At 40.2% G+C, this 27,674-nt stretch overlaps 1 protein-coding gene across 5 annotated transcripts in view; it reads right to left on the bottom strand.

Moving 5' to 3' along the window:
• Nucleotides 1–27,674, bottom strand: part of SYNPR (synaptoporin) — a 323,587-nt gene that overhangs the window by 35,570 nt on the left and 260,343 nt on the right. For all 5 annotated transcript variants that reach the window (XR_002337609.1, XM_021069171.1, XM_021069169.1 and 2 more), the window contains one exon: nt 14,374–14,572. Coding sequence is in view for 4 of the 5 variants with exons in the window: in XM_021069171.1 (XP_020924830.1) it covers nt 14,374–14,572 (199 nt within the window). In the remaining variant the exon portion in view is untranslated. The remainder of the gene's footprint in view (nt 1–14,373; nt 14,573–27,674) is intronic.

The following is a 27,674-nucleotide window of genomic DNA, read 5'->3' as shown; positions in this document are numbered from 1 at the left end:
ACTATAGTATCTATAGACCCAGATCTAGATAGTGCATATTCTATATTTTCTGGCAGTTTTTCCTATGTTTCTCTTGAAGTACACATTGGTTGTGTGCAGCCAGTGCTAATAACAATTCCTGACACACAGCAGCAACTCTCAACAAGTTTATGTTGAGTAAATACAAACAATAGACCCTATCCATTTTTTTTTTTGGTCTGTACCCACAACATGTGGAAGTTTCCAGGCAAGGGATCGAACCCATGCCACAGCAGTGACAATGCTGGATCCTTAACCTGGCTACCAGGGAACTCCCGGACCTTATCTTTGATGACCAGCTTGGAAGGTCATTAATTTTACTTTCATACTGACTTTAGGAACATATAGCTATGTTAGAAATAGTCCTTGCCCTTCAGATATTTGATGTTTAGTGGTGGAATCCAACAAAGCTCCATCTAACTCAAGTGCTAAGCAGTATAGTTTTTTGCACAAAGAAAGATTTCCACACAGAGGTGTGGAGGTTTGTGGAGGGAGAACTCAGATATCTTTTGGACGAAGGATGTGGACAATAAAGAAATATCGAATGGAACAGAAAGCATTTGAGATGGGTCTTTGAGGATGAGTCAATTCTGGTAGGTTGAGATGTGGTGGGGAGTGGGGAAGAGAACCTTCCAGGTGGCCGGTGCTAAGTAACTATGCATAAATAGGACCATCAATAGCTGTTTAGGGAGCAGTGAGCAGCCAGTTTGGAGAAAACATGGGATATGGGACCTTGCAGGAGTTTGCCTTGGATAGTAGGTGAAGGGTCATGGGTCAGGAGTGCCTTGAATGCTAGGATGAAAAAAGACTCTTTCTAGAAGCTAGAGACAGCCCATAACATAAAGGCAGTTGTATCAGAAGTGAAGATTGGGAGAACAAACAGAAGAAAGGCAACCACTTCATTGTGGGTCTCCACAAATTCGACCTAATAAGAATTAATTCTCCCCTTTCCATAGTCCCCCCGGGCCTGTTCCCTATAACTCTGTCAATCCTCCAGGCATGAGGATTTTGTAAAGCCCAGAACGGGGTTTTCAGCAACCAGATCCTCTAATAATGAACATGAATCCCTTATGGTTTGGTCTTGGTTTTTTTCAATACGGAATCAACAATTTACAGATGAATCAGTGAAAAAAAGAGGGAAGGAAGGCTGTGGGATATAGCTTAATTGGGGTTTTGAAAGAAGCCACCAGATTTATGCAGAAGCTCTTGGGAAGCCAACTGCAGCCAGCAGGGCTGGACACAGACGCCTGCTGCTCTTCCTGCTCCCCAACCATCTGCTGGCTTGCTACATGCAGAACTTCAGGCCTTAGAGACAGCCCAGGATGAGACTTATAAAGCATTCCATTATTTTAAAAAATCATCACATGGAACTTCTGTAGGTTTGTTTTCTTACATTTGTGGCCAGAAGAGCAGTTAATGATCTTGAATTTCACTGAGTGATCCTCAGTGAGAAAGGAGACTGCCAAAGCTACAGGAATGCAGGGCTCAGCTCTGGGGCTGGGCGTACGCCGCCATGCAGGTTAATGCTGGTTGTGGGGATTCTCCCTGGTAATTAAAGCCTGAGCTTCTGCATACTTAAACATAGGTTGAATTGAATTTTTGATATGCCTGTAGTATCCCACGTTTCAAAGCAAATGTTTTGGTGGTAGCCTTCAGAGAGCAAGTAGTTGTATTTTTTTCCTTCTCTGAAGAGAATATTCTCTTTGTAGATCTCTTTGGGAAGAGCTCTTCTCCAACAGCATAAGCTCCAGCGTCTGTGGTAGAGTCAAAAGCTGGAATCCAAAATTTTCACTCAATTCAGAGGTAACTTCTTAGGGATATGTTTTATATGGGCCTAAAATAGAAACTTCTGATGTAAAAATCAAGAAATCACTCAATTTCTATTTTTAAAAAATGATTTAAAATACATGTCAAGATTGAAGCACAAGGATGGACTGAGAGTTTGGGATGAGCAGATGCAAACTACTACATTTAGAATGGATAAGCAATGAGGTACCACTGTACAGAACAGGGAACTATATCTAATCTCTTGGGACAGACCATATTGGAAGATAATATAAGGCAATGTGTATACACACACACACACACACATATATATATATATACATATGTATATATATGTATGACTGGGTCACTTTGCTGTACAGCAGAAATTGGTACAACACTGTAAATCAACTAAACTTTAATAAAAAAGATTGCAGCACAAGGCAGATCATCACAGTATTGCTTAAGAGACAAAAATTCAAAGCCACACAAAATTCACATTCCAGCAATAAGATATTGTTACATAATTCATACCATCCCATGAAAATGGACTATAATACAGCCATTACAAATGGAAAGAGCTAGAGTTAAATAATAATATTAAACTATTACCAGAGTTATTCTACCTTATTCTTTCTTAGTCCTATAAATAAAAAAACTCTTTCTAAGCATTCATTATGTGCTCAGTACCTAATCATCATACTTGATATTTATTATTTAATTTTAGTAATTATCTTTTGACATATGGTTTGTTATAACTTTTTTTTATAGAGGAGATAGAAATTAAGCATAGATAAGAATATTTCATTTGGTATGTATGAGAAATCCAAGTCAAACTAGCAAACACAGGGGGAAATTCAGTAATTTATAAATCTGGAAAATTCTAGAGTATGTCTGGAAATTCTAGAGTATGTCTGGCTTCAGGTATGGCCAAATCCAGATGTTCTTTCTTTTTTTTTTTTTTAAAGTCTCTCTGTATCTCTCTACCTCTTTTTTCTCTCCATATATAAGATCTGCTTATCTCTGCTTAGCTTTAGTGTTTTCACAGATTCCTTCCACATTGTGGGCCACGTGACTACCTACCAACTAGACTCACATCTTCCTAAACTAGCAATTCCAGAAGGACTTCACTCTACAGATAAGTCCCAGAGGAGACTCTGACTGCCTGGCTTGAGTCCCCTGACCATTTTATATTACTTGGCGAGGCACCATGATGGATAGTTCAGCAGGACTGAACGAGACTATGAAGGAAGCTGGCAGGCCAACAAAAGCATCCACTATTATATTATCTCCCCCTACAGTCTTGAGAAAGCCATTTTCCAGGTCAGAAAGCCCTCTCTTCCACCCAGTTGGTCTCTATTCTTTGTCAAGTCCCACAGACTTCATAAGCCTTCTTTGACTACTCAAGCCAATAAATAGCACCCACTCTTTCCCATTGATTCCTACATGATATTTTGATTATTGGCGACAATATAACTAATTTCTTTTGTGCTTTGATCACGATATGTCTTTGTCCTGTCCTTCTGACTCGACTGTCAGTTCCAGCAGAGTGAGGACTTGGGTATTTTATGTCATCGCAGCTCCCATGTGTTTGGCATACAGGGGGTGCTGAAGGGGCAGATAGATATTCTTGGATTTTCATTTTCTTACTTCCAGGTAAAAATGAGATGGCAGTAGAGTGCCACGGTGAAGAGTGTGTCTGTGAAGCCTTGGTCTCTGTGCATCATGGTACAAGTTACTTAACCTCTGTAAATCTGATCCAAAATCTATAAAAAATGGGCACAATAATACCCACCTTAAAGGGCTTTAGAGAAACAAGATTTCCATCTTATTTAAGTGGAAAGTGCTCAGGAGTAAATGGCAGCCCAAACGAAGGCATTTTAGCCTGCTTTCCCCTAGGCTTGACTGCAATTTTTCCATGAATTTTTCCAAAATTTTTTTTCCATGTTGAATAATTTCTTATTTATTTATTTTTTCTTCTGTCTTTTTAGGGCCACACCTGTGGCATGTGGAGGTTCCCAGGCTAGGGGCCTAATTGGAGCTGTAGCTGCTGACCTATACCACAGATACAGCAACGTCAGATCCAAGCCTCGTCTTTAACCTACACCACAGCTCATGGCAACGCTGGATCCTTAACTCACTGAGTGAGGCCAAGGATCGAACCTGCAACTTCATGGTTCCTAGTCCGATTCGTTTCCACTGTGCCATGATGGGAACTCCAATTTCTTACTTTTGATCCTGTAATTTTTAGGTTGTCTTTTTCCATGGTTAATAAGTTCTTAGTTTTGATCTTGTAATTTTACTTTTCTGCCTCCAGGTGTGGCTAGTCAGTTGGGCAGTGGACCCACTGGACCATAAATAAAACTCCCTGCAATTTAGGCTCAACTGTTCTTAAGACAGTATATGAATCAATTAGATGTTTCTTAGACATTTCAGAACAACATGGAAATAGATTCTAAGTTGCAGGTCTAAGATAAGTAGGTGTTTGAGTGAAAGGAAGATCACAACTTGGCCAAGCTCTCAGGTATTTTCAATTAATCACATCCCTCATAAGGGATCCAGGCCAGATTTACCCGAGTCACGTTCTCTGTGCTCCCAGGGCAAATAGTGAAGCACTCCCTTGTATGGCTCTGTGGCTTTGATTAGAGCCCTGCTAATAAGCAATGGAAATGAAGATGCCCAGCTGGGAGAAAGGGCGAAGAGGGCTGCAAAAAAATCCAAGCTCTGGATTTGGTGCCAATTATTTGAAAGTTTAATGAACCATGGGTATGAGTGGAAGACACTCCATTCTAGAACTGCTGAAAGCCCCAGTGAATCCAAAGCTGTGTGTGTGTATCTGCTTGTTCTGGAAACAAAGAAATAAACTTAGCAAAGAGTAAGGATATTTTTGCCATCATGGCAAGGCTGGGGTGGGTGATATTTCGTGACTTTCTGAAAATGATAGGAGGAAGGTAGAAGTCTGAACCTAGTTTCTCAGTTGGATGCCCCAAACAATCCCATTTTCCAAGTTTCTTCCTGTTACACAATTGTGCTCTTCACACTCTCCTGCTATTTTCAGACTTGCCAGCTGATAAGGGATTCAAGCTCCTGTTCTCTGGAGCCTGGTTTATTTAATGGAATTGTGTTTTTTCCCTTCTTTCCCTAAAGGGTGAGATCCGAGTGCCAGGGTTGGGGTGGGAGAGCTAAAGGGGGAAACTGAGTGATGGGGGCAGTGTGACCCCATCATTGGGCTGATTGCACCTCTCTGTAATGACAGCAGCTTATGTTGAATCTGCAGGTTCCAAGAACCAAAAAAACAATATAAAAGAATGTTCGATGTTAACAGTGCAACAAGAAGCCTTCCAAAGCATTTCTCAAGATGAGAGTTAGTAGAGTTTCTACTTATCCACTTGTTTTCTAGTCAGTCAGTCCACTGACATTAATACACTCTAGCTACACAGAAAACACATTGTGGACACCCAGATAGATGATCAAAGTAATGGCTTGCCTTCATGGGCACCTGCTCTTGTTCTAATTGCTTTGTGTGTGCAATAACTCATCTAACCTGACTGACAGCTTTCTAGGCCAGGAACCATTATTACCTCTATTTCACAGGTGAAGAAAAGCAAGCCCAGAGAGGTTCTGTAACCTGTCTAAAGTCACACAGATGACAGACAGTGGTGCTGAGATGTGGACACAGGTACTCTGGGTACAGAGCCTGGATTCGTGAACCAGTGGTTCCCCACTGTCTTACCATGACAGATTTTCCCCCGAGGGGTAACAGGAATAAAGCAGGTAGCTTGAGGCCAGGAGCTGCATCTTTCTGCAGTGTGTTTCTGGTACCAAGCATGGGGGCTGGGACCAGGCAGGACTGAAGCAGCCATGATGACGACTTGAATCCAAGGAAGAGTTTTGTCTTGTAATCAAAAAGGAAATACCATGTGAACATTTGTTTGGTTAAAAAACAAAAACTTAAACCTAATAATGTCTGAGGGTACCATAGGGAAATCTAGTATAAGACAAAATTATTTCTTTAAAAAATGTAGATAGCTATTAATTGACTAGGGAAGTACCTTTGCCTCCTTTCTTCCCAGCTTTATGCTATTTTGGGAGTCTTGAAGAAAAGACTTGGAGCCTTGAGTTTAAACTAGTGCCCTGAGTTGCTAAGAAACATTTACAGTGGCTCAAATTTCACAGCTAAAGATGGAGTCAGGAGCAATATAAAAGTGCCCAAAGTCTTCTTGGAGAATACAAGAGTTCTAGGGGTAGTACCTAAAATTGGTTAAAGAATTGGGGTGGGTATCATTTTTTTTTTCTCTAGCTTTGGAGAAAAAGGACTACAGGGCAGAGATGTTCAGATAGCATGAGTGTGTGTGTGTGTGTGTGTGTGTGTGTAGCTAAGGAAGGGAATATAAGGGATAACAGAGGGCATGAGGGAAGCCAAGAGACAGCAGTGAGTCTCACAGACCAAAAGAAAGGAACACTATGAGGGGTGGGGAGTCATTCATACGGGAAGACGTCAGAAAAAATGAAGCAAAGTCTGAGGTGAGGTAAAACAGGCCTGAATTTTCTCTCGGGCACATCTCTTAAACATCCTCCACCTCAATTCCTACATCTCAAGAATGGGAGTTAAAAGGCCAAACTCCAAGGGTGGGCTGAAGGATTTAAAGAGAAGACGTATAAAAAGTGCTTATGCAGTTCCTGGCACACAGTCAGGGCTCAAGAGCTGCCGGTTGTTGGCATCATTCAGGGTTTCTCAGCCTCAGCACTACTGCCATTTTGAGCCGGATAATTCTCACTTGTGGTGGGTGGTCCATGCACTGTGGAAGGCCCAGCAGCATCCCTGGGCTCCACCCACGAGATGCCAGCAATACCCCTGCGCCCCCACAAGCAGGGATAATCCAGTCTGCCTCCAGGTATTCCCAACTGTCTCCCCATGAGCTGAGAACCACTGGTCTCTCTGAGAAAGGGAGGAGGGTTTTCTCTGGCTATCCTGGGCCATGGGGCACACATATTTCCCATTATGTGTTGTTTTAAATGAAAAAAAAAAAAATTACGCAGGAAAGATATATTTGGGCCTTTGCCAAGTTTCCACTAGGTCCTGATTTTTCTAACTGAATGAGAAGTTCCCTGGAATGAGAGGAAATCTGACAGATGGGGTTTGGACACATATGGAAGGTGCCGACTCCAACACAGCACAGGACGAGCTCTGGGCTGCAGAACGGTCAAACTCACTCCATAAGCAGTTCATTGCCTTCATTGCAGCTCGTCTCTTTGTTTGACTAGTTAATTGGAGAAACGTAGTACTAAATACGGTAGGAATTAACCCTCGTCTAAACTGTAATTAAGAACCCACTAATCATAAGAAAGCTGGAAAAGAACTGAGAATGTAAAATCTGATCAAATGTGTAGACAGTGTGCTGGGAACTTTTAAAAAGGATTAATTTATTTGCCTTCATCTGTGGTGCTGAGTCTAGAAAAAATGTATTTATTTATTTATGTATTTATTTATTTATTTATTTTGGTCTTTTCTAGGGCTGCACCTGTGGCATATGGAGGTTCCCAGGCTAGGGGTTGAATCAGAGCTGTAGCCACTGGCCTACACCACAGCCACAGCCACGCAGGATCCGAGCCACATCTGCAACCTACACCACAGCCCACAGCAACACCGGATTCTTAACCCACTGAGCGAGGCCAGAAATCGAACCCACAACCTTATGGTTCCTAGTCAGATTTGTTAACCACTGAGCCATGACAGGAACTCCAAAAAATGTTTTTGTTGATGCGAAATATATACTAGTTTAGATGAACAGTTCACTTAAGGTTAGGTCCATGCCTTTTTGTTTTGCCAACACTTCTGGGTTCAAAGAGTGAGGTGATGGAAAATATAGACAGACAGACAGGCACACATGTACACATACACATACACATACACCACCAGCCAGATTCTGACAGATGTCCCTACCATTAACAAGAGACATACTTTGGGGGCGTCAAATGATGTTATTATTATTGTTTTTGGATCAAACATACTATTCGTGGGGCAACACTTCAAAACTAATCTCCTTCATCTATCCTTTCATCAACCACGAGATGCCCTGGAGTTGTCTCTAATACTAGTCCAGCCCACCTGGGGAGGGAGTGCCTTGGCTTCTGGTAGAGGTACGCTTCCTCCTCTAGTTGCCAAAGCCCATCTACCTTTAGCAGGTCTTTTGTAGGAGAGTCATAATTATTAAATAATTTTCCTCACCAGACTGAATGCTTTGACTTCATCCCCACACACATGTTGCTTGACCCACTGAAGAGTCTATTTAAGTGAAATACATCTAGACTTGAAGAATAACTAACATGCTAAGAGAGAGAAGAGAAAGGGAAGAAAAGAGAAAATAAAAGAGGGAAGAGGAGAGAGAGGTCACTCAGCAATTCCAGACTAGCTTGGAGACTATGATTCTGATTTCCATCTCTGATGACAGCCAAGAAAGATGCAGTTGACAGTAAGAACCTGTGGTGGATTCTTTGTGCCTCCAGCTCTGTGCCTGCCTCCTGTTTTCCTCAGCGATGGCTTCAGCCCATCCTTCACAATGGGAGCCTTATTTTTTTGGGGGGGGTTTTAAAAATCCACCTTCCAATCATGTAGTAGAATGGGGTTTTAGGAACAGAAAGGTTCATTGGATGGCTCAACCTGGCAATTATGATCTTAGAAGTAGTTCTGAATCAAGCTTGATCCTATTGGATGTGGGGGAGAAGAACATTCCTGGCATTGGGGGGCTGGAGAAAGGAGAATGGTGAGTGCTGCAGGCAATGAAAGGGAGGTGCCTGCAACTCCCCTTCATGGGGGCAAAGGTCCTACCCAGTAATGGGCAGAAGAATAATGAAAATGAAGGACAGTGACAGTGCGACAGTTAGATTCCATCAACTGATTTCTTACTGGAGTGACTGTCCCTCTGCAGAGCACTATACATAGTGCATTAACTCTTCCTTATCTTACAGCAGCTCTGGGACTTGTGTATTATTATTAGCTTCATTTTATAAATAAAGTAACAGGCTTCCAACTGTAAAATAATAGATCATTCAGGGAGATTAAAATCCAGGGCTTCAGAGTCTAGCCACTATTCTCAAGATCCCTGGCCTCAGAGTTTGAGTCCTCATTTTGCCATTGACTTCTCTGACCATGGGCAAGGTTCCTCATCTCCAGGAGCTCATTTTCCAGTGCCTGGTGCTCAACAGAGAGGCGTTAAAGTGAATCTGCAGAATGAAGCTGATTGTAATTGCTCTACTTCCCTCTCAGGATTGTTTTGAGGGAGGATAGCAAATATGAAAATATTAGGAATGCACTGGGCGCAAAACAAATGTGAGCCACGGTACCACCACGTGTGTGCGATGGGTAAATATTTCTAGTCTCACAAACTGCCTTTGGTTAGCCTGGTCTTCTTTATCAGAAAAGAAGAGTTTGAATAACACAGCCCCTTCCTTTCCCACAAAATCTTAAGGTGGATATTGATTCTCCTTACTATTTAGAGTAGTTACTTTAAACCAAACCCCTTGTGATAAGGATTCACCAAAATGTGGGATGGTGTTTATTAGATACTCATTCTTAGAGCACTTTGTCAGCCCCAGTAAGATAGGTTATTTTTTTAACCTACTTTATATTAATATAAAAAACCCCAGTAAAGCCTCACAATGTCACGATTTGACATGAGAGCTGAAAATGGTTCAGAACATCCTGTCTCAGAAATCTAGGCGGGAGATTGGCTTTAAAACTGTACTCTAAGGAACATGACAAAATGATATAACCAGAGGTGACATTTCAATTCCACAATCATACACCATTCAGGTGGCCGCTTCTGTTTTCTGAGAATGACATTTATTCATCTGTACAAGAAGGCACTTAGTGTAGTGATGTCAGTAGCTGGCTGATTCCTTTGGCCTGATTTTCTCGCCACTGTGTCATTCAGCATCATTAACAATTATGTTACTTTTAAAGATATTCAGATTCTCATTTTCACTTAAAGGTGTGTGATCTTGTCAAGCATCTTCAGTAGAGAAAGGTATATTCAAAAATAGCCATTGAAAACTTGGCTCCAGCCTGCCTGAGATTGCTCACAACTGCTTACAAATGTATGGGATTCAGTCCTGGCGATCTCTGATTTATAATAGCCATCGATCTTAGGCATTTTTAAAGCTTGTTTTCTATCACTGACATCCTCCATGTGCAACAGATAAACAGCAGAACCCTCCATCTATCCCAGCATCATAGATGCATAGCAGCCATTCTGTAACTCCAAATGGATTCTGATAGGAAATTAAAAACAATTCCCTATGACAGTTAAATGAGCAGAAAAGTCTAGGGGAAAGTCCTAGAGTTTGCTTTCTCTACATCTAGAGCAAAAAAATAACTGCAGCTGTCCAGCTCCACCCACACCTTTCTTTTTTTCTTTTTTTTTTGTGTGTCTTTTTGCCTTTTATAGGGCTGCTCCTGCAGCATATGGAGGTTCCCAGGCTAGGGATCTAATCAGAGCTGTAGCCACTGGCCTACGCCAGAGCCACAGCAACATGGGATCCGAGCCGCATCTGCAACCTACACCACAGCTCACGGCAATGCCAGATCCTTAACCTGCTGAGCAAGGCCAGGGATCGAACCTGCAACCTCATGGTTCCTAGTTGGATTCGTTAACCACTGAGCCACAATGGGAACTCCGCCACCCACACCTTTCTAAATTTGTAGCACACTGCCTATCAGGATTTTGGACCCTCTCGCATGGTAGTTATATGTGGGCCCTAAACTTGGAGAGACCTGGGTTCAAACCCTACCCTCTGACTCTCTATGATATGACGTGGGTGAATTAATTGGGCGACTTCTCTGAGCTTTCCTTTCCTAATCTATAAATATGAATAATAATACAAGCTAGGGTGATTGTGGGTATTAAACAAACCCCACACAGAGATAAAAACTCAATCAATACCAGTCAGTTGTTATCGCTGTTATCATCAACATCATTACCACCCTCGTCATTTTCCTCCACATTCATCTTCATACGTGATGGTTACTGTCACGTCCTAGAGGATGACAGAGAGTTCCCAACTACACAATAAAGAAAAAAAATGTGTGTTTTGTGAAAAAGAAGGCAATAACAACAAAAAAAGAATAGATGGGAACAAGACCAGCATAAACAAGCAATGATCGGCGGCCATCTTTCTGAATAAAGAGGATTGGCTTTTTAAAAAAGTATGATTAGGGAGTTCCCGTCACAGCACAGTGGAAATGAATTCGACTAGGAACCATGAGGTTGCGGGTTTGATCCCTGGCCTAGTGGGTTAGGGATCTGGCATTGCCTTGAGCTGTAGGTTGCAGATGCGGCTCAGATTCTGCGTTGCCGTGGCTCTGGCGTAGGCCGGCGGCTACAGCTCTGATTAGATCCCTAGACTGGGAACCTCCATATGCCCCGGGTGTGGACGAAAAGACCAAAAAAAAAAAAGTATAATTACTGTTAACATAGTATTTGAAGGTTTTCTTAGGTATGGCCCAACTTTTTGAGATCTTGCTCACACTATGGATTTGCTTTACCCTGCTAACTCACAGTTAAAGGGGGGTTTTCGAGCCCACCCCTCCTTGCCCACTCAAGGCCCCTTTCACAGTGAGATGAGAACTGGGAGGGTTGCCACCAGCTGACACGGCATTGTGCTGATCCTGTACCTTCATTCTGTGATTTTTAGGATTCAGCTCACTTTTAAATTAACTTTCATCTGCTAAGCAATGAGCACAACAGTTTTTTAATATCATTGAAGTTTCACCAAGGAGCCTTTCCTTTTTTTATTACTAGAATTATCTCCCCACTCCTCCCTTTCTCCCACAATAATAAAACAAAACCTATCCAATGTAGTACACAATTCAGGATTTCATTATATCCTGCTTGATGGGAAAGACTATTTACACAGAGATGAAATAGGATGGCTTCACAAGATTACTTTGTATGAGGAAAATGTAGTTTTATATAACAAAATGTAAAAAAAAAATCTTTTACCACTTTACGGGCAAACTAGCTGAGTCAACTTCTCTCTGGAAGTCAGAGTATTTCCTCAGACTTTAGAATTTGAGAGAGTGTCGAAATGTATCCAGAAATGGATGCATGCATGTTGGTTTCATGGCACACACATATGTATGTGCATGCACACACACTCACACACACACACACCAATCTCTTTGGTGTATCTATCTGCTCATCAAGGGAAGAATGAACCCAAAGTAGGTGACTCTGTTAAAGATTTTTTATTTATTTATTTATTTATTTATTTATTTATTTTGTGTCTTTTGTCCTTTTCTAGGACTACACCCATGGCACATGTATGCTCCCAGGCCAGGGATCCAATCAGAGCTATAGTTGCCAGCCTACACCACAGCCACAGCAATGCCAGGTCCAAGCCATGTCTGCAACCTACACCACAGCTCATGGCAACGCTGGATCCCCAACCCACTAAGCGAGGCCAGAGATCGAACCAGCAACCTCATGGTTCCTGGTCAGATTTGTTTCCACTGAGCCATGATGGGAACTCCTAAAGACTTTTTAAAACCATTAAGACTAGTAGCTCCAATTTGGGAAGAAAAAAAATAGACATCTTCCAAAGGTTCAAATACTGCTGATTTATTCTTTTTCCACAATAACATGCTGAAGTGCTACAAACTGATCTTTTTCCAGTGCCTTCAAACTTTATCATGATGTTTAACAAATAGGGATTTTTCTCAGTTACTCTTCAAAACATGTTCCTTTCAAGGCTCCGGCTCCTATTATACACAGATTAGAAATCTGTAAAATTAATTTCACTCACACATTTCCTAAAATAATTTGTAAAAACTATTCCCACTTGCATAAAGTGGACATCTAATTTTGTTTTTATTGAAACTTAAAACAGTTGTAAAGAATGTAAGTTCTGGCATAAGTATTGGTACCTAAAAATATAGCTCACTGGTCCATTTTTAGATGGATCCAATGAAATCATTATGTGATACTCTCTATTATCCATTTAGAAATCGTTCAATAAATTCCTCTCTAACAGTTGATACTTTACATGTTCCTTTTGTTGTCTTTAAACCTGTATTTCCATTATACTTCCACCATTGAATTATAGCCTCATATAACACTTTTTATACTGGAAAGCATTTTATTGATCACCCTATTATATTTCTTTGCAACACAAATATGCATATCAATTTAAATTACTTTTAAATTACCCATGACCATAATGCTTTAAGTATCAAAAATTTATTTTGGGTTGGGTAATCATTACAAATATTATTCATGCATAATTTTCTAAAACAACATAAATGTATTATAAATGCCAAAAATTATTAAATTTAAAAAGTAACCTTTTTATTAGAAATTGGGACTGTTTTTCTTCAACCGGTTTATGTATTTTTGAGGGACAAATATTATTTACTTTCAAAATGGGACATGATTCAGCATAAATTCTATTTTCATTTTTTGTTTTACAAATGTGTTGAGAAGGCTTGCTTCCATAAATGAAATGAGAATACATGGATGTTTGTTATAGTGATGTCATTAATTTCTCTGAATTCTTTCTGAGTAACATGTCCCGGACCACATAGTGATCTGTCATCAAAAACTATTTTTTAAATGATCTATCAGCTGACCAGTAGATTAGGACTTTCTATTTTATTGAAAGAAAAGAAGTGGAAACCTCCTTACATGCAAAAGGATACATTACCCAGGCATTTGAATCACTCTCTTTGGTCAGTATCAACACTGATATTTCAAATGGTCCTTTTTCAGTGTCTCAAAGGTTTTGCATCCTAGCAATGTATCATGTAGTAATATTTGGGATGGAAAAGTATGAGGCTTTTCTTTTATGAGGTGGGGCTAGGTGACTAAGAAAGAAGCAGAAAGATATTTTCAGATGTAGGACATTCTCAGTAAGCTACATTTTAGTCAAAGGTACATATGAAGGCTGATTAATTTAAAATTATTTCCTTAAAATTATCCACACCCAAGCAGCCCTCTGGAGCGGATGTCTCCTAGGTGTATGTGTGTCCTTATTTGGACATATTAAGCTAGATGGGTTTTACCGAGTGAGTCTATGAACTACTGTGTAAGAAAAAAAAAGCGAGGGAGGGTTGGTAGTGGGGAGAGGGGGTGGGGAACAGACTGTGATTCAGAGATTGACACTTCTGTCTTCAGACTTAGCCATTCTATGACCAGTCTATCATATGCTAAAGGAATAACATGTTTCAAATAAGCACAAGTCACATTGTCTAAATAACCAGCAAGAAAAAAATGGTGGAAAAACTCCATAATACAGGAATTATAAATAAATCTGCAGCAAGCCTCAGTACTAGTATTTCCTTGATCTCATGAGATTTCCAACCCTTTATTTCAGAGGAGTTCCTAGCAACTCTTACAATACTTCTCCAGTGCGGGGGCACAAAAGAATGACAGGCGTCATGTTTTCATTTTAGATCTAAGAGATGTGGATGATAAAGAATGTGACTGCCTTTCAAATACCTGCCTTGAAGGCTTAGGTAACTCCACAGCCCTCTAAGCACTGGAAAAAGAAATGAGAAGGGATAGAAAAAGTTACTGCATAAAGCAAACCACTTACGATGAGTGGACCCCGGTTGTTTTCTCGATACTTGTTCTGAAAGAAAATGTAAACGACAGTGGCAGCCAAGGAGTAGAGGAAGGCGAAGACAGCGACAGTGACGAAGAACTCAGCTGAAGATGAGGAGTCACCAATCAGGGCCACCTTCTGCCGCTCCTTCCCCTCGCAGGTGGGCACCTCAAACGTCACCTGGTGTAACCTAGGGTACCAGAAAAGAGATTCTTTAAAATGCTACAGAGAGAAAACTAGATGCCACAAGCAAGATGTGACTTGGGATCTTCATGGCAAGCCTTTGTGACAGGTTCATTAAAGAAATTAGAGAGATTGTAGATGGAATCATGCAAGTAGATGCTGCAGACATCATTCCACTGGGTTTTGCAAGAGTGCAAGAGCTAGTCACTTTAAAGAGAGGGGAGGAAGGACAGGGTCGGGGCCTGAAATGATGACAGATTAGACCATGACATCCTCTGGTACTTTCTCACTGTACTTGGACTCACAGCCTTAACTCCTAAACATGACCCACCAGTCTTACATCAGCTCCTGGCTTAGGGTCTTTTCACTGGGTATTTCCTTCTCCTCAATCACTCTGTCCCCTGACATTGCCCATGGCTGGTTCCTTTGTGGCATTCAGATGACAGCTCCAACATCATTGCCTGGAAGAGTCTTTTCCTGACCATTAATCTAAAATAGCTCCTTTCCCTTGGACATTTCTATCATATCACCTTATTCAGTGTCATTCACAGCACCCATCACCAGCCACACTGCCTTGGAAACGTATTTAATTATCGTTTTTTTTTTTTTTTTCCCCTGTCTCCACTTGATTTGGGATCTTGATTTTCTTCTTCCCTGTAAATCTTGAATGCCTGACACTTGTTAGGTACTCAGAAAACAGGACTTGGATAAGTAGATGAACATTCTTGATTCTGTAAGATGACTGATAGGCCCTGGTTTGATCAAACTGTTAGAATTTCTATTTTACAGAATAAGTTCTATCAAGACAGCACCCAGCCCTAATATATTACTTAAGAGAAAGAAAAATATGATTTTGGAGGGCAGTACTTTCTGCTTAATAAATGACTCCAAAGGAAGATATGTGATATCCAGTATAATAGCTCATAGTGTGAACTGGGTGGTGATCTGTATTTCATTATAGGAGCCAAAATTCTGCTTCAAAAATGACTGAACTATTCTTTGAGTATTAGAGAGGCACTCAGAAATAGACATGAAGAAGGCTTAGAGATATCAGTAAAGGGCCACCTGATCTATAAAAGTAACAATGACGATAAAGCCACTGATGAATCTTATACATTGCAATTTATGCCTCAGAAGTATTTTTCTTACTAAGCAAGGCTTAATTTCTTTAAAACAGATTTGTTGTGGATGTTCTCTTACAATTTAAATAATAATGTAATGATAAAATAGTAATACCAATAGTAACTGACCGTGGAGCATTTATATGCCCAATATTGTGTTTTATATGAATTATTTCATTTAATGCTAACAGGTACTTTATTGCCCCTCCCCCCCCACACACACAGGAAGAAAAAGGCTTAGAAAAGATGAAGTAATTTGCTCTAAACCACATAGCTAGTGAACAGGGCCAGAAAGTTTTTAACTTCTGCTTTAATCTGTTTCTATTAAATGAGAATATTAACTAGGATACATTTTTTTAAAAAAGTGGAGTCCATAGACAGCTAGCATCATAACTATGGGATTTGATAAAAGTGTATATGCCAGGCCCTATTCCACACCTACTGCATTGAAATCTCTGGGGGTGTAGCCTAGTTGACAGCCAAAGCAGGAAAGTTCAGTCCCTCTAAGTCCTTTCTAAGAAAACTATTCTTTTTCATTTACTGCTTGACTTGAGAAAACTGTTTATATAGTCCACTTGATTTTGCTTGTGTATACTGAGCCTCTTCCTGTTCCTTGTCAACCAGAAAAGTGTACAGTTTCAGTAAAATTCAGGGAAATATAAGCCTTCATCATGATTATACTGCAGATACATTAAAGTATTTCTTAATATTTTAGTCTGTGGGAATGCTGAAAAATGATATAGAGTAAAAAGGTAATTATGCCAATTATTCTGACATAGGTGATTTTTAAATAATCTACCAATTTTTCTCACTATTTTGTAATTCATCCTCCATTCAACACATGTTTAACAAGAAGCTCTATGCTTCACATGATGGCTAGGTTCTGGGGATAAAGGGAATAAAGAGAGATGAGCTGGTCTCTGCCCATGCTCAACTTTCCCAAGTTTAGAGGGAAAAGACAGGTGTTCTGAGAGGAGCCTGAGGCTAGTCTTGGGGTTGGGGTGGTCAAGGTAAGATTCCTTGTGGAAGTGATTTTTGTAGCTGCAGTTGGAAAAATGAATAGAAATTATCTCGATCAAAAGTTAAGAAAAAAGGCACAATGAAATACAACTTGACACTCACTAGTACGGCTATAACCAAAAATATCACCAGATTGGAATAACAAGAGTTAATGAGATTAGATTACAATAATGAAATGGGCTTGGGATGGTAAGTTCCAATTAGAAAGATGAGAATTTTCATGCATTGTTGGTGGAAATGTAAAATGGTGCAGTCACTTTGAAAAATAGTCTGGTAGTTCTTTAAGTGGTTGAATATAGACGTATCATATGATCCAGCAGTTGCACTCCTAATACCTATCTAAGAGAAGTGATAACATTCGTCTGCACAAAAACTTGTACTAGAAATAGCCCCAAAGTGGAAATAACCCAAATGTGTGTCAGGTGAAGAATGGATACATAAAATGTGGTACATCCAGCGGATGGGATATTATTTGTGAATTTGAAGGAATGAAGTACTGATCCATGTTACAGTGTAGATGACCCTTGAAAATATTATGCCAAGTGAAAGAAGCCCATTATAAAGGACCACACATTGTATGATTCCATGTATATGAAATGTTCAGACTAGGCAAATTTATGGAGACAAAAAGAGGTTGGGGATGATGGCTAAGTGGTATAGGATTTCTTTTGAGGGCAACGAAAATGTTCTAGAACTGATCATGGGGATGGATGTACACTGTGAATATATTAAAAGCCATTCAATAGAATATTTTAAATGAATGAATTGTAGAGTATGTGAATTACATTTCAATAAATCTGTTAAATAGGTATGAAAGAGCATGTATCAAGATCCTGCATAGGCAAGGAGCACAGCACATGGGAAACAAAGAAATATGGCATGGGAACTGGAATAAGGCAGCAAAGGGGATGAGTGATATAGGATGAGATGAAGTAGCCAGAGACCGTCACTGCTGGATCCTGTAGGTCAGGTTATAGACCTGGGTCTTTATTTTTTTAATTTTTTCCTAGTGATGACAACTTTTAGGATGTACTCTCTTAACAACTTTCCCTTTTTTTGGTTCTTATTTTTACTTTATTTTTTAAAAATTAAAGTGTAGTTGATTTGCAGTGTTGTGTAAATCTCTGCTGTACAGCAAAGTGAGCTAGGCATACATACCTATATACATTCTTTTTCTCATGCTATCTTCCATCATGTTCTATCCCCAGAAATTGGGGGATACAGTAGTGCTATACAGTAGGGTCTCATTGCTTATCCATTCTAAACGTAATAGTTTGCATCTACTAACCCCAAACTCCCCATCCATCCCATTTCCCTCTCCTTCTGTTTTGTGAACAGGTCCATTTGTGCCATATTTTAGATTCCACGGATAAGTGATATCATATGGTGTTTGTCTTTCTCTTTCTGACTTGTTTCACTTAGTGTGAGAATCTCTAGTTGCATCCATGTAAGTATGTTATGTTTATCATGGCATACATTACATCCCTAGAACTTATTATTCTTGTAACTGAGCATTTGTACCTCTTTGAATGTCTTCATCCAACTCCCCCAACCCCAGTAATCACAAATCTGATCTTTTTTCTCAGAGTTTGTTTCAAGTAAAATTGACCTACAACATTACATTAGTTCCTATTGCATGATACAATGATTTGATATTTCTATGCAGTTCAAAATGATCATCACGATAAATGTAGTTAAGACATTACTGTACAAAGATACTGCATAGTTACTGACTATATTCCTCACACTGTACATTTCATACCCGTGACTCACTTATTTTGCAGCTGGAAATTTGGTCTCTTAATCTCCCTAAAGTATTTCTCTCCTCGCCCCACCCTCCTCTCTTCCAGCAATCACCTGATTCTTCTATCTATAATTCTGCTTCTGTTACGTTTGATCATTTCTTTTGTTTTTTAGATTCCACATAAGATATCACAGTATTTGTCTTTCTCTGACTTATTTCACTAAGCACAATATCCTCTAGATTCATACATGTTGCTGAAAATGGCAAGATTTCATTCTTTTTTTATGGCTGATATCCCACTGTATATATAAACCACATCTTTATTCTCTCATCTACTTACGGGCACTTAGGTTGCTTCCGTTTCTTGGCTAGCATGCATAATGATTCAATGAACACAGGGGTGCATATATCTTTTCTACTTAATTTGTTTGTTTTCTTTGGGATAAATAGTGAGAGTGGATCTTTATCTGATTACATAGACTGCAAAGATATCTCTTACAATAAACAACATGTAAAACAAAAATACTAGGCAGGGCCACATCACCGGCAACAGCTATTTAGACACAAGTACACCTACTTTCCAGGTGTCATGATCAGCAGTGCTTCCCAAGGCCAGTTCCTTCAGTTAACAAGCACAGACTGGGTCTGTGATTTTTGCATATGCTGAGAGCAGCAGGGAGGGGGAGAACAAAATCATTTTCCTTTATACAATCAGCTGAATAGCAACATTTTCCTCGTTGCTAATTTATTGTATTGATTTACGTAAATGTTAGTAGTGCTTATTGGCACAAGGCAAAAAATAAATCAATAACAAATCTGCTGTGCTTATTAATACCAATGATCTATAGCTTGGAATTTAGCCCTCAGGCTACAAGGGGTAAAATCAGGAGCAAGAGGGGAAAGGGAAGTAAAGCTCTAAGCTGGTGCCTCTTCTGGGGGAGTGAACAGGGAACATTTATAAAGGAAGAGCATGCCAGCTCAAAATGGTTTGAGCATAATAATTCATATCACTGAACAGTTTGAATGCTATGGGATGGTGTCTATTACTAAACATACATGTCTTACCAGGAAGGTTCTTTTAAGGAACGGTTACATATTTATGCATAAATATATGTTATAGTTGGGAGGGAGAGATTTGACAGTCAGCATGTGCCTGGCAGCTAGAATAACTTTGGAAGCAAATATCATTCATTTAGAACCTAAACAAGGGAAAAACTGTTCTGCGCAGATAGAGCATGTCAGCTGGTAGAATCTGGAAGCGATGGGGCCACCTCTGATCTTATGAGGAACTAGTCAGGGAGCAATTGCTGAGCCTGCAAAAGCACCAAATCCAATTTGTTGATTTCCAATGTATAATTCCCTTCTCAGCTGGCCTGACTCAATCAAGGAGTAATTGAATTTCATTGGGTTTTACTACATTGTGTCTATCCACAAAAGACTCCATGTTAGAGTAGGTTTCTCTTTAAAATTTTTTACCAATACTTTTAAATGGTGCTTAAATGTTTCGCTGGTGCTTCAAGTAAACTAAAGAACTGCTAGGCACCCATAGTTTTTAGTTCTGTTTGTAGGGCTTTGAAAAATATTAGGCAAGTGGGTTTTGTTTTTTTTTTTGATAAAAACATTTATGACATCAACTGCCAACAATTTTCAACTTCCAGGCACTGTGCTAGCTTCTTTACTAACTTTAATATTCATAGTAACTTTCTAAGGTAGGCACTGGAGCTTTCACCATTATCCAGATGAAGAAACTGGGACCTGAGGTGGGTAATGAGCTTGCTAGAGGTCACGTGGATAGTGGAGGGCAGAGGTGAGTCCTGAGTGCAAGCCACTTCAGAGGAACCATACCAGTAACTATGGCAATTCCTGCTTCTCTGCTTCAAAAGTTACAGCATCCCTAGATTTCCAGGTGAATGCTTGTATAAAGAAGAGTAAGTCAGCTTTCCCATGCCATCTAAGCTAATGGTTGACTGATAGTTTACACTGAATAATAGTCTAAGCCAACATTCATTCTGCTTTTACCTTAAAGCACATGAATGAGACACTGGACAAGGTACCCTGCAAAGAGAGATCTCAATCATCTCAATCTCTTTAGATCAACCAATGGGAAGTCATTAAAATCTTCCTTTTTTTCCAAAATTTGTCCTGGGTTATTCTAACATTTGCTTTAGAAACAAGCAGAGAGCAAATGAACCTGACTGCCTCAACTACTGAAATTGTGATCTGTGATCATCCTAGTGTCCATGGTTCTTTTTTTTTTGGCTATGTTTGCAGCATGTGGGAGTTCCTGGGCCAAGGACTGAACCCACACCACAACAGTGACAACGTCGGATCCTTAACCTGCTGAGCCCCCAGGGAACTCTGTGTCGTGGTTCTTTATGGAATGGGAGTAAGGAGAGTACAGATTTATGTTCAGGTAGCACTGTACCATAACAAGCATCTGGGAATAAGACTTTTGAAATGGTTGACAGTATCTCTCCCCACATGTGGAAGAAAAAGAAACTAAAGCTCCTAACAATATTCAGAACAAGACAGTAATGACATGTCCCAAGGGTGGTGATCCCACCCAGGAGTAAATGTGGGAAGCATGAAGGGTGTTGGGGAGCAAGCTGCTGTTGCTGAATTTCTGACAGCCAGGGTTATAGAGGGCATCTGCCAAATCATTTTTTGTCACCTGGCCATTTTCCTAGGCCCTGTTTCAATCCTTCTCACCAGCTGATAGACACTTGAATCCTCTTATTCCATTTCTCTCTCTCTCCAATAGTAAATCCTGGCATTTGCTTTTATTTATTCATTTTTTTACTTTATTATTTAAAAAAATTGCAATCAGTTGTTATTCCCCCAATATGCTTTTTTTCTACTGTACAGCATGCTGACCCAGTTACACATACATGTATACATTCTTTTTTCTCACATTATCATGCTCCATCATAAGAGATTAGACATAGTTCCCAGTGCTACACAGCAGGATCTCATTGCTAATCCATTCCAAAGGCAATAGTTTGCATCTATTAACCTCAAGCTCCCAATCCATGTCACTCCCTTCCCCTCCCCTTTGGCAACCACAATTCTGTTCTCCAAGTCCATGATTTTCTTTTCTGTGGCAAGGTTCATTTGTGCCTTATATTAGATTCCAGATATAAGTGATATCATATGGTATTTGTCTTTCTCTTTCTGACTTACTTCATTTAGTATGTGAGTCTCTAGTTCCTTTCATTGGCTAGTCATGTGTGTGTGTGTATAACAAGTGCCTTTCCATGTGCATTTACACACTCACACACACACTCCTACTTGCTTTGCTCAGCCTGTATGATTCACATCATAGATCACAATAAGATCCGGGGAGCTTAAGCACACTTTGACACACTACCTCTCATTGTTTTCTCCCCAGCAACCTTTTCCATTTTACAGATGAGGAGGTTGAAGCTCAGCCACTGAAAGAATCATCAAAGGTCACACAGTTGGCAGAGAAAAGATGCAATCTCCGCTAAACTTTCAAGTCCTTCTTTCACTCAAGAGACGTTTATGGAACACCGTGTGCCAGTCATTAGAGAAGCCAAGATGGGAAGGTGATGGGCTGTGAAGAATTCAGGTGGAGATTATCCAGGAGGCTGAAAAGGACAGGTCCTCTCTGACGTCACTTGCCCTGATTTTCTTACTGAACCCAAAGCATGGCATTTGGTAATGCTATTTAAGATGGTGCCAGTGCTTTGCCCTCTTCTACCACTAGATGCCAATCACCAAATGACATCTTTACTGAGCACATACTAAGCCAGGCACCATGCCAGCAGCTTTCACATATTATCTCACTTGAACCTCCAAACTTGATAAAGTGGGTACTATTCCCCTTATTTTAGCAGCAAGGGAGGTCAGGAGCAGAGCAGTAATGCAACTTATGGAAGCAAGAGCCCTGAAACTGTCTATCTGATACCAAAGCTTTTACTCCTAAACTGTCATGTGAAAAAAATATAATACTATTCATTGCTTTTATCACTCACTTTTTTACTGACTTTCTATACCACAGTTTCCTTTTCTAAGGGCCCTTTGGCAGCCAGCTCATTCTCATGTTCTCTCTCCTCTTCCCTCTCTCTCTCCTCTTTCTCCTTTCTCTCTCTCCCCACTTCCAGTTGTTTCTCAACAGAAGAATTGTCACAAGATGAAAGCATGGGGTCTGGGATTACTTATTCCACACTCCTCAGGCATCTGAGTGATTTCAAACCCCTTCTTTCTTTTCTTCTTTATCTAGGGATGTACCTGTGGCATATGGAAGTTCCCAGGCTAGGGACTGAATCAGAGCTGTAGTTGCTGGCCTACATCACAGCTACAGAAAGGCAGGATCCACGTCTGCAACCTACACCACAGTTCACAGCAGATCCTTAACCCACTGATCAAGGTCAGGAATGGAACCCTCATCCTCACGGATCCTAGTGGGGTTCGTTACCACTGAGACATGCCGGGAGCTCCCTCACACTCTTTCTAAAGACTAACACACTGATGAGAGCAAGGTTTTCCCTTATCCTTCCAGCACCTCCTAAAGCATGTTTCTATGCTGTGCTCAAAGTCTGGAGAGTGTCTGACTTCACAGAGCCTTAGTTACAGAACCTATCTGGGGGTGGAAAAGGCAGAGGATGGGGACAAGGTGGGGACTGAGGACAGTCTTGAGAGATACCCCATCTGCAGCGAGAACTGAGAGAAGCTTCAGCATCCACCCTCAGGTTGCTGAAGCTGGACACAGGTTTGAAGTTCTCATCTTGCAAAGGAGACTGGAAGGAGTGTGTCTGGAATGCCTCTGTTAATAAAAAGGGTCATTGCTAGGCTCTAGCTAACATCAAAAAAAAAAAAAGCAGAAATAGAAAACAATCTCGTTGAAAACATCCTTTTAGAAGCACCTCAGGGATTGTAATGATGTTTGTTCCCATGAAGGTCAGTGGACCTGGTGATTCTTCCCACACTCATGTCTGCTAGACCTAAGAGCTGATTTCTAGCTTCCTTATCTCGAGGTAAATGGCATTGTTTAGGCAGCCAGAATTGTTTTCCTAGATATTTTTATCTTAACCTTGGTTGAATCAAAACCACCTTCTCTCTCTTTTTTCCCCTTGTACCTGTGGCATGTGGAAGTTCCTGGGCCAGGGACTGAACCTTCACACAGCAGTGACCCAAGCTGCTGCAGTAACAACGCCAGATCTTTAACCCACTGCACCACAAGAGAACTCCCAGCTTCACCTCCAAGCCTTACAACAATAGCATGTCCTGTATTCACTAAAAATATTTTCTTTTTTTCTTTCCCTAGGGCCACTCCTACAGCATATGGAGATTCCCAAGCTAGGGGTCTAATTGGAGCTGTAGCCACTGACCTACGCCAGAGCCACTGCAACGAGGGATCCAAGCCACGTCTGCGACCTATACCACAGCTCACGGCAACAACAGATCCTTAACCCATTGAGTGAGGCCAGGGATCGAACCCACAACCTCATGGTTCCTAGTTGGATTCGTTAACCACTGTGCCACGACGGGAACTCCTAAAAATATTTTCTTATAAGGAAAAAACCAAAACTAAATGACAGACCAAATCCAGTATGTTTTCTTCTCTTAAACACAAGGGCATTTCTCCCTGATGTGATTATATATTAAATGTATTCAAACTTACTGTCTCCACGGGAGGAACTTTCCATTACTTTTTGTGCTCTTCATTTTACCCTTAGGGAAGATAATTTTTTTTTTTTAAGGAGAGTAATAATAAATATCGGGCAGAGGGACTGAGCTAGACATAGGAAAATGCAATCAAGGTTACTGCAAACAATATTCTTTTTAACACAACTCACTGTGCTTTCATATGCGGATAAGCCTGGAAGATGACTGCCCCTCCTACCTCCAGCACTGTCATCTCCATGAGCCACAAAGATATCTCTCCAAGTTACTTAAAGTGTCTTATGCTAGAAGGATCTTTTCTAATTTCATCTCCCCTCCACAAGTTTGTATTTATAGAGCTGAATATTTCAAAGTAAAAGGGTAGACCTCAAGGTGATTAAAAAGGAAGGGATTAGTGGAAGCCAGGGCATGGCCTGGAGCCAGAATGAAAGAAGAAAAACTCTATGAAACTCTGATAATGACTTGCAGAGAGGCACTGCCATTCTTGTTAGGCTATGATTTATTAATTTTAGTTTCTTCAAATAGAATTTGAGTCATAGGGAACTCAGATTGTCTATACACTGTCACATTAAAATAGATAATGAGGTCATTATCTGTATATTTCAGGGAAAATCTTTTTTTCCCTTCTTGTTTGTCTTTGAACTGTGGTACAGTACTCATGTGAATTATGAAACAAAAAAGTCCCATTTTTTTTTTCAACATGTGAATGTCCAGACAGCTGCCTATCTCTGTTTGTTTTATTTAGTTAGTATAGAAATGTTTTAGGAATAAATAATTTAAAAGGTTTGACTAAAAGGAGTTTATAACATTCAGAACACACACAAGTTGCATGGGAGAAGGCAGCAGAAATCTGGCTGAGGTGACCTCTTATTTAGAATTTAGGCCAAATTGATTTGATTCATTAAACACTCAAAACATGCTACATATAAAAAGTCAATTGATACGGAAATGTTTACAAGAGAGAAACAGAAGTTTCCTCACAATTTCAACCCCTGTGTTAACAACTTCAAAAACGAAAATCAAACAGGGTCTTAAATCTGCTATTTATTACCTAAAAATAGGACCAGTAAATACCTTTTTTTAAGGAAGACCTACTTTCTCCTTCTTAACAGTCACATAATATACCTACAGGATATATGAATTATCATACTGTGTAGAATATCCTGTATTAGTACACACTGCTCAATAATTTTCTTTTTTTGTTAACCCTTTATTTTTAATTTTTGTCTTTTTAGGGCCACCCCCATGGCATACGGAGGTTCTCAGGCTAGGGGTTGAATTGGAGCTGTAGCTGCCGGCCTCCACCACAGCCACAGCAACATGGGATCCTAGCTGCATCTGCAACCTATACCAGAGCTCACACCAACGCCGGATCCTTAACCCACTGAGCGAGGCCAAGGATGGAACCTGAGTCCTCACAGATACTAGTCAGATTTGCTTCTGCTGAGCCACAATGGGAACTTCACATTGCACAATAATTTCCTTAATGGTCCCCTAGTAGTGGACATTTTGATTGTTTCCCATCTTTAACTGTTAAAACAGTGCCTAGAACATGTATCTCTGGATAGCTGTATAACTTTGGATAAATTTTTAGAAGAAGGACTACTGGGGAAAGGAGTGTATTATTCAGTGTTCTCCAGGGAAACAGAACTAACAGGATACATATTTTAAGGAATTTAAGGAATCTATGTTAAGGAAATGATTTGATTCATTAACAGTCAGAATATGCTACATATTCATGTTCATGAGATTTGGGGTCTGGCAAGTTTGAAATTCAAAGGGCAAGCCAGCAAGCTGGAGAGTCTGGTAAAAGCTGCTGTTACAGACTTGAGTCCAAAGCCTGGAAAACCATAATTTCTATGTTGCGATGTAAAGGCAATTCCTGTTTTCTTTTAACAAGAAACCTCAGTTTTTGCTCATCAGACCTTCAGCTGACTGGTTGGAGCCCACCCACATTATGAGATAATATAATACATGGCATTGATGGCAGTGCTTGCATATAACGTGCAATTACAGTTACTATTATTAGGTGAATTGCAAATACTTTCCAACATTCAAAATTCAAGGTGCAAGTCTAATTACTAAAGTTGATTTTTTAAATCCAAATGCTTTCAAAATGCAGAATTGTAAGACTTGGAAATGTGGCGTGTTCTATTTCTATAGTGCTCTGTCAAAAAGGCACCCTATCAAGCAGTTATTTGGTCATTTTCTGCTGTTGCTTGCTGTTATTTCATTCTTCACATGATAACTGACCTTGCTGAATGTTCAGGATAGGGAAACTAACAGAACCCTTGTTGGGTAGGAAATTCAATATATCTCCCAGATTATAATAAAATAGGCAGAAATGTATATACATATAGAACAAAATGCAATCTCCTTTAAACCACTGAAAAGTTATTGCCTTGTCAAGTGACTATGGAATTATAAATTTCCAGTTCTTCAGTGGTTAATATTACCATAAATACACAAATTCTTTCTCTAAAAAAAAAGTCTAAGGCACAAGTAAACACTGTTCATCTTAGTTAACTAAACACAGTTTATTCAACATATTTATCAGCTTGGGATGGAAAAAATGCTCTTTATTGTCAGCAAGTATAATGTCACCCATGTTTCCAATGCTTTGCCAGCAACAGGGGATTAGTCATACTTTTTTCTAATTTGGAAGATGACATGTAAGAATTCATTTTCTGCACAGTGACCAGAAATTGCTTAAAAACAGAAATCAGAACATGTTACTCCCCTGCATAAAACTCCCCACCCCAAGGTTTCCCCTTACACTCAGGGTCATATCCAACTGCCCCCCCCCACCCCCGCCACCAACTCCTGCCACCATCACGGCCTCTGAGGGCCAACACCGTCTAATGTAGATCTTGCCCATTTGTTTGCTATCATCAAGCCCTCTTGCTACTTTCTCTTCCCAGGATCCAATTCCCCGCCCCCCACCCACTGGGGCCTCTGAACCGGCCTCCTCCGTGTTGTCCACAGTCAGCTCCATCTCTTCGTCTGGGTCTCCGCAATGCAAATGTTACTGCCTCTGAGAGGCCTCCACTGACCACCTAGTCTAAGATGCATGTCCCAGTCCTAGTTATTCTCTAACACATTAACCCATTACACTGCTGTAATTTATTTTGCTTATTTCTCTACTGCCTGTTGGAAGTTGCCCTGTTTATTTGTGAACATACGCTTTGCCTGCTTTCCCGCTAGACTCTAAGCAGCATGAAGGCAGGAATCCTATTTATTTCCGCTGCCTCTCTATTACAAGCACTAGGCCAAATCTGGCTCCTAATAAAGACCCAGTACAAATTTGTTAAATGTCAAGAGGCATTTGTCTGTCTCTTCTTGCACAGTGACACTTTCTTCACCTTGCCTCCCTGACCACATGTGCTACACTTCTCCAGCAGATTAAATAGTTCTTCAGCTATTACCAGGCGTTCAACGAAGCCACTTCCTTATTCACTTGCAGTGAGGAGGCGCTTGGCAAATTTTCAGAATGGTTGATACATGAGAAACTAGTTTGTTAAAAATTAACGGACTGAAAAAGCAATTTGCCAAAGAATCAATTAACCTGAAACTGTCAA

The sequence above is a fragment of the Sus scrofa genome, chromosome 13 (genome assembly GCF_000003025.6).
Source record: "Sus scrofa isolate TJ Tabasco breed Duroc chromosome 13, Sscrofa11.1, whole genome shotgun sequence".
In the NCBI taxonomy this organism is placed as follows: Eukaryota; Metazoa; Chordata; class Mammalia; order Artiodactyla; family Suidae; genus Sus; species Sus scrofa.
The sequence above is the reverse complement of the archived record's forward strand: the minus strand, read 5'-3'. Positions and strand labels throughout refer to the sequence as shown.